Source organism: Gracilinanus agilis, chromosome 4, assembly GCF_016433145.1.
Source record: "Gracilinanus agilis isolate LMUSP501 chromosome 4, AgileGrace, whole genome shotgun sequence".
In the NCBI taxonomy this organism is placed as follows: Eukaryota; Metazoa; Chordata; class Mammalia; order Didelphimorphia; family Didelphidae; genus Gracilinanus; species Gracilinanus agilis.
In genome coordinates, this window is record NC_058133.1 from 257,229,354 (window position 1) to 257,237,664 (window position 8,311).

The window sequence follows — 8,311 nt, forward strand, 5'->3', positions numbered from 1 at the left end:
GAATGGGATTTAAGTGAAGCAGTCTTTGGCTTCATTTTTTCTTCCAGAGACAGTGGAAGACAAAAGACAGGATGACTGGTGATGGCCCAATATGCATTGGATGACTTTGGCATCTTCAATGACTAACTAAGCTCCACAGAGTTTGCTTCAGTTATCTTCATGGCTATTGGAATGAATTCTTCTTTTCTAACTATTCCACCCAAAAGTCTTCACATGCTTGGGGAAGACATGCCCCTAATTCAGCAACAGGTTTGAGGCCTGTTGGTTACCCTCAACCTATCTTAGCCTATCTGCAGATATGGCTGTGTATGCCATGGCTTCTTGGAACCACAGGTGAGAGTTGGGTGAAAGGTGGACATCAAAGGTAGATGAGCAGCCCTGAAAAGGGCTTATACAAACCCTTATACCAGAGGTGCTAGTCCTCCCTGCACACTCTATACATCCCAAGGAAAAGAGATATATTTGGAAATGAAGGTGATATTTTTAAAAAATGGTAATTTTAGGTTGTATCATCATTTATCAGGAATGTCATAGAGGGGGTTCACATTTTAGATAGAGGTTGGACCAGATGACCTCTGTGGTTTCAAACTCTAGGATTTCATGATTCTAATTAAGGGACTTGCCTAAGAACCCCATTTTATAAATTGCAGTCAAGACTCAAATAAAGTCTTCAGCTTCCAGTCTTCTGCTCTTTCCCCTGCACTATGACAAGTCTCTTTCTTCTAACCTCATTTTCTTTTTCATGGCTGTATTTAGGAAACCCAAAGACACAAAGAGATTGAAATCATTGTTTTAATAAATAGTCATTGGCAAATTCTCATCTTCCTTCATTAAAACTACTAATTTAACTGATTAACTTGTTGATCTGTATGTAAACAGTCCCAAGGTATCTTTTCCTCATCCAGAATCCCTCCCCCAACAATCTGTACTCTCACTCCAAATCCCAGCACCCCTTCCAATTAGAAGTCCCTGAGTTCAGGTTTGTGCAAATTCACCCCCCACTCTGAAGCACTGTGGGGTAGGAAAGCAAGGATCAGTAGAGTCAGGAACAGGGGCAATCTATTGCCCTAAGAGAGAGATTATTAGGATCTAGAGAATGCAGAGAAGTAGAGTCCCATCTCCTTAACAAAAAAAGACATTATGATTGGAGAAGAAAAGAAGGCTCAGGGGTAAAGAGGACCTAGTGTTTGTCAGAGGAGATAAGACAAAAAGTCTTAAAGGAGATCTTTCCCTATCAAAGGGAAGATGACTATTCCAAAAGCTCTGACTTCTTAGGAAAAAGTCATAAATGTCCAACAATGATGGATCAACAGATTCCTAAAAGGTGAAGTCTAAGGTGCACCTGACACCTTATCTTCTCTCCGCTGCTGTAGGGTAGTGCTCAGAGTGCCATAGACACTGATCTTGGCTAGAGAGATACTCTCGATGTAATCATTCCGACCCTTTTCATACAGGACATAGACCTGTGGGGTCCCATCTCCCCAAGTTCGATCTCCCTCCACAACCGTCAAAGATGAGTAACCACTGGGACCTGGCCACAGCTGAAGTGTGTCTTTCCACCATGTAGTACCATTGCTGAAACTCCATCGTAAAGTCAGATTTATCCCTAGAGAGAAAGATGAAATCAGGAAATGTACATGGCACAGATATAATAAATGACTGTTGAACTAGAAAGCATAAGGGATACAAAAAAGAAAAATGCCAGTCCCTCATCTCAGGGGAATATACCATCTAATAAAAGGGATATAACATAATGTATCTAAAATAAGTACAATAAAAGGTAGCATGGGAAAAGGGAAAGGAGAGATCAAGACAAAGAGACAAGAAAATGAGGAGGGAAGGATCACTTTCAACTGGGTGACTGAGGGGCTAGGGAAATGAAGATAGACTTCATGGAAATGGGTGGTGTTTGGGCTAGATGTTGAAGGAAGAAGAGAATGTCAACAAGTAGAGATGTCTGAGAAATTCATTCTAGGTTTGTGTGAATATAGAACCAAGAAAAGGATGATATTGGGAAATGGTGAGTAGTATGGTCTTTCTGGATAAAGGAATTGTAGGAGAAAAAGCTATAATGGTAAATTGTTACTAGATTGAGAAGGGTCCTCAAGCAAGGAGTTCATATTTAATTGGTAAAAAATGGGAAACCAGAGGCAGCTAGGTGACACAGTAGATAGAATGCTGGGCCTAAAGTGAGGAAGACCTGAGTTCAAATCCAGTCTCCTAGCTGTATGACCCTGGGCAAATGACTTTAACCCTCTTTGCTTCAGTTTCCCATAAAATGAACTAGAAAAGGAAATGGTAAACCACTCCAGTATTTTTGCCAAGGAAACCCCAAATGGGGTCACGATGAGTTGGATGCAATTGAAATAAGAAGGGTAATAATAATAAGAAAGTCTGCAAGGTGCTTTACCAATACTAACTTGCTTTATCCACAAAACAACAACTCTGGTAAGTGCTACTATTACCCTCTTTTCACAGATGAAGAAACTGAAGCAGACAGAGGTTAACTGACTTGCCCAGAGTCATATAGCCAGTAAATGTTCAAGAGTAGATTTGAACTCTGAACCTCCTGACTTTAGGTTTAATATTCTAACTACTGTACACCACCTGGCTGCTTCCAATGATGTGGGGAGATGTTCTTTTTATTTTTTTATTTTTAGCCAGGGGGTGGGGGAGGAGGGAGAAAAGAGGGGGGAACTGTCACTGAGAAAACCTCCTTTACCAATGAAAATCAGCAATTCCTCTGCTACTTAAAAACCTTAGAAAATTGCCAGTCTATTTCCTGGGGAGATAAGGGAAAAATAAAAAGGTCCTATATGTTCTAAAATATTTATAGCAGCTCTCTTTGTGGTGAAAAAGATCTGGAAATTGAGGGGATGTTCAGCAATTGGAAAATGGCTTAAAAAATTGTGTTGGAAATGTTGCTGCACGGTGGGAATCAATGTCCAGATTAACTTTGAAAAAACTTGGAAAATGTTACATGAATTAATTAATGAAGAGTGAACCACAAAGAACCAAAAGAACATTTAGTTTGAAGAATAACTTGTGAATATTTACCCTCAGAGAAATGAGCTGAGAAGTGGACAAACAAAGGATATATTTACATTTTTACATCTGTTTGCCAGATGATGCCTTCTATGGTGTGGGGAGGGGAGGGAAGGGTTAAAATACCAAGAAATAAATTTTATTTAAAAAAAAAAGAAGAAGAAGGTTGCCAGTTTCAGTGATTTGTCTAGTCAGTATGTATCAAAGGCAGGACTTGAATTCAGGGATATTACTGACTCCCTGGCCAGCTCTATCCACTATACAGTATTATCTCTCCTTAAAGGTATACATTATGAAAATTATTTTTATAACTTTGTAAAGGGTAGATTGCAGGGGCAGATAGCCAGGTCTAGAGCTGAGAGGTCCTGGGTTCAAATTTGACCACAGACCTTTCCTAGCTGTGTGTCCCTGGGCAAATCACTTAATCCCAATTGTCTAGCCCTTACCACTCTTCTGCCTAGGAACTGATAACTAGTATCAATTCTAGGACAACAGGTAAGGGTTTGAAAAACAAAAAATTGCAGAAAAAAATGGAAGCAAGACCTATTAGGAAGTGATTACAATGAAAGTAGTAAGAGTAGATGAAGGCTAGAATCAGGATAATGGCAGTGTGAATAAAGAACAGAGATAAGAGATTTTGGAGATGTGACTCTATGTGGGGGAGGGGTGAGGAGGGAAAGAAAAGGGTCAAAAAGGACTGTGAGGGAAAGGAAAGCATCCCCCGGCTCATCCCAGGGACTTACGATATTCTGGATGAGCTGGATTCGAGAAGAAGACCAGGCCAGTGCTGGTGGCCACAGCTCCTGCAGCCACAACGGGGTCAATGAGCTCTTTGTCAAAGGTCACATCTTGGAGCCGGAGGGTTTCACATGCATCATAACTTCGGAGAATGATGCGGCAGTGACAATGGTAGTTATTCTGGTTTCGGGTATTAATAACGACGGAGCCATCAGGGAGTTCGTAGGGCTGAGGGGGCAGCAAGTCAGAGGCTTCAGGGGAGAAGGCCCATTCAGTGGAGAGGTGGAAATGTGGAAACGAGCTTGAAGAAAGCTAGGGTATCGGATACATAGGCCTCTGTGGGAAGCAGAGCCTGAGAAAGTCAGTAGATGGGGACAGGGAGAAGAACAGACACTTGGGTGTATAAGGGGGGGTGACATTAGGGGAATGTATGGGGAAGTAAGGAGTTTTGTACTCTAAAGTTTCTAACCTGGCATTCATCAGGATTGAAGTCATTTGGCTTCTTGGGTTCCCCAAAGGGAATCCCACTGATACTCCCACCATAGTGCCAGGATGCTCCTTTGTCATCACTAATGAGGCAGGAGACCCCATCACGCTTCAGGGTTCCATGGCCACAAACAATGAGCCGGCCCTTATGTGGCTCATGCCGCTTCTATTGGGAAAACAGAACGTCATGGAGTGAGATCCATGAGAACCTCTAAACCCAGGGACTCCAAGGCAGAAAAGAGGCATTCTCAGTTACATAAAACCAATCAGAAGAAGTCTCACATTCTCTGAAACTCCTTTCAGTTTTTCTCTAGTCTCCCCTTTTTTAACCTCTAATCTCTACCAGGCCTTATTAAGGAAGGTATGCTTAAGGGGGCAACTGGGTGGCTCAGTGGATTGAGAGCAAGGCCTAGAGATAGAAGGTCCTGGGCTCAAATCTGGATTCAGACACTTTCTAGCTGTGTGACCCTGGGACAGTCATTTAACTCCCATTGCCTAGCCCACTCTTCTGCCTTGGAACCAATATAGAGTATTTTAAGACAGAAGGTAAGAGTTTAAAAAAAAAGTGAGTCACAACTCTACCACAACTTTTTTTTCTTTTAGGTCATCACTGAGTAAATACATCTTGTCTTTTAAGAAGACTTTCCTTCTACAAAGTCCCAATTTCTGTTACTATAATAATAATTATAGGATTGTAGCATTCATTAGGAGACCTCAAGAGTCATGCAGTCTAAACCATAACTGAGCAGGAATTTTCTCTGCAACTAATCCCTGACAACAGTCATCCAGACTGTTTGAAGATTTTCAGTGGAAAGTAGGGAGCTCACTACCTCATAATGTGGCCCATAATAGTTCACATTTATATAATAAATGTTCATTTCAGGAAGTCCCCCTCCCCTTCCCATCCCTCCCCGATGACCTGAATGCCAGAGCCTGGTCCTGGAGCAAACATTTCAGTTCCAATATCCAAAGAGAGGTTTCTGGGTGGGCTCCAAGTGATGCCATCATCCTTGCTCCACACCAGCATGGTGGAAGCCACGGAACATCCAACATAATGTGCACAGAGAGAATAGAAGAGGAACACGGTACCCGTTTCAACATCCCCAACCACAGCCCCCAAGTTCAGTCCATCTGGAATATCCCCATCATCCACTATAAATGATGTGGGAGACCATGTGGCACCTGATAAAAACACAAGATCAAGCTATAGAAGTCATATTCTCAGCTCCTATCCTATTTACCTCTTCCTCCTTCTGCCTAGAATCTCATCTCAGATTTACCAGGACACTTTGCCTAGACTTCTCCTTCCTCCTTGTCTCCTAGGTATATCACTATGGATTTTGTACCTTCCTCCCCTCAATTCTCTGTCTCCCACCAATATAAAGTAAACTCCTTCTCAGTAAAAGCTATGCTACGCATATCTCTAATGCTGAGAATGGAGATTTGTATATATTAGGCACTTAATAAACATTTGCTAAATAAATGATTCAGCTGTTTGGGTTCTCAGGCCAGACCCTCCCTCAACCCCCCACCCTCCAGAATCCAGGCACCTCCATCTGTTGACCTCCGCATGGCAATGAATTTAGCCCCTTCATCAGAGGATGACATTTTCCGGGCCTCTGCAAAGGCAAGAAGGGTCCCTCGGGGAGTAGCTGAGATCAGAGGTATTCTGAAAGTGTCCACACTCCCAATTCGTTTCCCACTCACCCAAAGGAGCTGCTCCAAAGTCACCAATGGTTGTACCTGTAATAACAGGAGAAGGAAGTCAAAGTAGGGGCTGGAGCAGAGGTTCTCTTAACACCTAGTTCTTGAGAGGAGTGGGTACTACAGTCAGCTATCTGGGTCCAATTAAGGGAGAATCATCACTGGATCACAAATTTAAAGCTAGAAAGGACCTTATAGACCTTCAAGCTTGTCCCTCAAAATTTTACGGAAAAGGAAATTAAGGCACAGAGAGATTATTAGACTTGGCCATGGTTATAGCTAGTAAAGGTCTGAGGTGGGATTCAAGTCCAAGTCTTTCTCTGACTCCAAGTCCTAAGTATTAATCCCAGTGATAGTAAGTATATGTTTGAGAAGATTAAGATTGATCCAGGATCATTTTCTTATTGATCCTATTAACAATTCATTTAGTTAGGTGGCAACTAGGTGGCTCAGTGGATTAAGAGCCAGTCCTAGACACAGAAGGTCCTGGGTTCAAATCTGATCTCAGATACTTCCTAGTTGTGTGACACTGGGCAAGTTTCTTAACCTAACCCCCATTGCCTAGCTCTTGATGCTCTTCTGCCTTGGAACCAAAACACAATGTTGATTCCAAGACAGAAGGTGAGAGTTTTTATTACCCATCCTCTCCAACTACTTTTGTTAACTCTTAAACAATTGCTTTGTCTCTGAGCTCAGTTCAGAGTTCAGCTGGCCTGAATTAAGTTTAAAAAACCAGCTCTTCTTACCTCGAGTAATTTTGCTACTGTTGGGGAAATCTTTTTACCACCAAGTCATCCTTCAAGGATGTCTGGTTTGCTGTCCAAAAGGACTGGCTTGTTATCTTTTGGATTCCAACAATGAGTACTTCTTAGTCTCATAGGAGAAAGGGTACTGTGACTAGCCCTTCATTACTAACCATGTTATTCTCTGTGCTTCAGCTTTGTAACTAGACCTCAATTCCATCTATTCCCTTTTGTTCTTTGATCTCTCCAAAATCCACAAAAAGGGAGCTATGGCTTTTGGCATAAAAAGGGTTATCCTGTGCAGAGATCTGCCTCGGTTTACCCTTTTGTTAAATTCCAATTGTGATACTTTAAATGACTAGATAGAAGAGAAAGAGAAGAAAGACTTCTAGGAGAAGCTGAAGATAGAAGACTCTGTTCTAGGGAATGAAAGAGATAAATAAGGATCAGGATATGAACTCAGGGTTCTGTCTTTATGGATGGCTGATTCCCCCAGGAGAGCTGGGTATAGGGCTCTGATATCAGAGCCCAGTGGGTTAGAAGGGCTAAGTTAGTTCCTTGGAGAGTTGGGAGTTCAGAAACCTAGGCTTCCAGTTCTTAGAACTGGAGATTGTAGCCTTGGGGCTGAGGAGGGCCAGGAAGAGAGAGAGATCTGGGTGATTAAATACCTAAGGATGGAGAACTTGGATACCTGGGGGTAGGACAGAGAGAACTCCGAAAGCTTATGGTGGGGGGTGAACAGGAGGGAGTTGGGGATGGAGAGTGGGGTTAGTTGCCTGGGTCCTTGAGAAAATGAGGAACCTAAGACTTCCACGTCCCTAGGGACAGCTATTGATGCCCAAGTCCTTAAGGGGGTGATGAGAAGCCTTAGTTGCTTGGATTGGGGGTAAGGTGGGAATATGGGACTCTAACGTCTGGGTCCCCGGGAGCAAAACTAGGGCATTTATGGCCCTAATTAAATAAGTCGGTTTATGTAAAGTCTTAGGGGGAAGGGCGTCTCTGGTGCCTGACCCGAATGTATCTGAGTGGCGGGTGTGGATCTAGGATACCTGGGTTCCCAGAAGGAATTATGGATGCTCTGGAAGGAGGCGGCCGAGGGGCAGAAGGTTGCATGAGAAAACGGAGATAGGGTACCCACGAGTACCCTGTGGGGTGACACAGGAGGAACCTGGGGAGCCTAGATCCTGAGCTGGGCAGGGGCACTGCTCGGGAGGGAAGCTGGGTTGGAAAGTTGCAGTGCTGGAGGGAGGGTTCGGGGCGCAGCGCTCGGAAGTCTGGGTCCCCAAAGCAAAGAGATTCGGACTTGGCACTCACCAGGCTGAAGTCATTGGGCATCCACGACGCTGCACCCGGTAGCAGCAGAAGGCTCACCAGGGAAACCCAGACCTCGCGGACTCCGTACGACCCCGACGACTGGGTCTCCTGGGGGTCTGGTCCCTTCTCCTCCTCCATGTCACCTGCTCCGACCCAAGACACCGACTGCGCGCCGCAGGGGAGCGGAGGAACCCGGGAGTCAGCTGATCCCGCTCCCTAGCCCTTTAAAAAAAGAAACCCGCCCTGTCCTTCCTGATTGGACTGTGCCCTACAGACTTGGG

General features: G+C 43.8%; 1 protein-coding gene across 1 annotated transcript; it reads right to left on the reverse strand.

Annotated features, from left to right (window-relative positions):
• Nucleotides 1–696: 696 nt before the first annotated feature.
• Nucleotides 697–8,288, reverse strand: NEU1 (neuraminidase 1; the record flags this gene model as incomplete). The annotated part of the gene is given in 6 exon segments (XM_044675264.1): nt 697–1,606; nt 3,789–4,011; nt 4,253–4,435; nt 5,189–5,451; nt 5,820–6,012; nt 8,031–8,288. Coding segments are annotated over 6 exon segments (1,395 nt in total), but the record flags the coding sequence as incomplete, so codon positions are not given.
• Between the last annotated feature and the right edge of the window lie 23 nt (nt 8,289–8,311).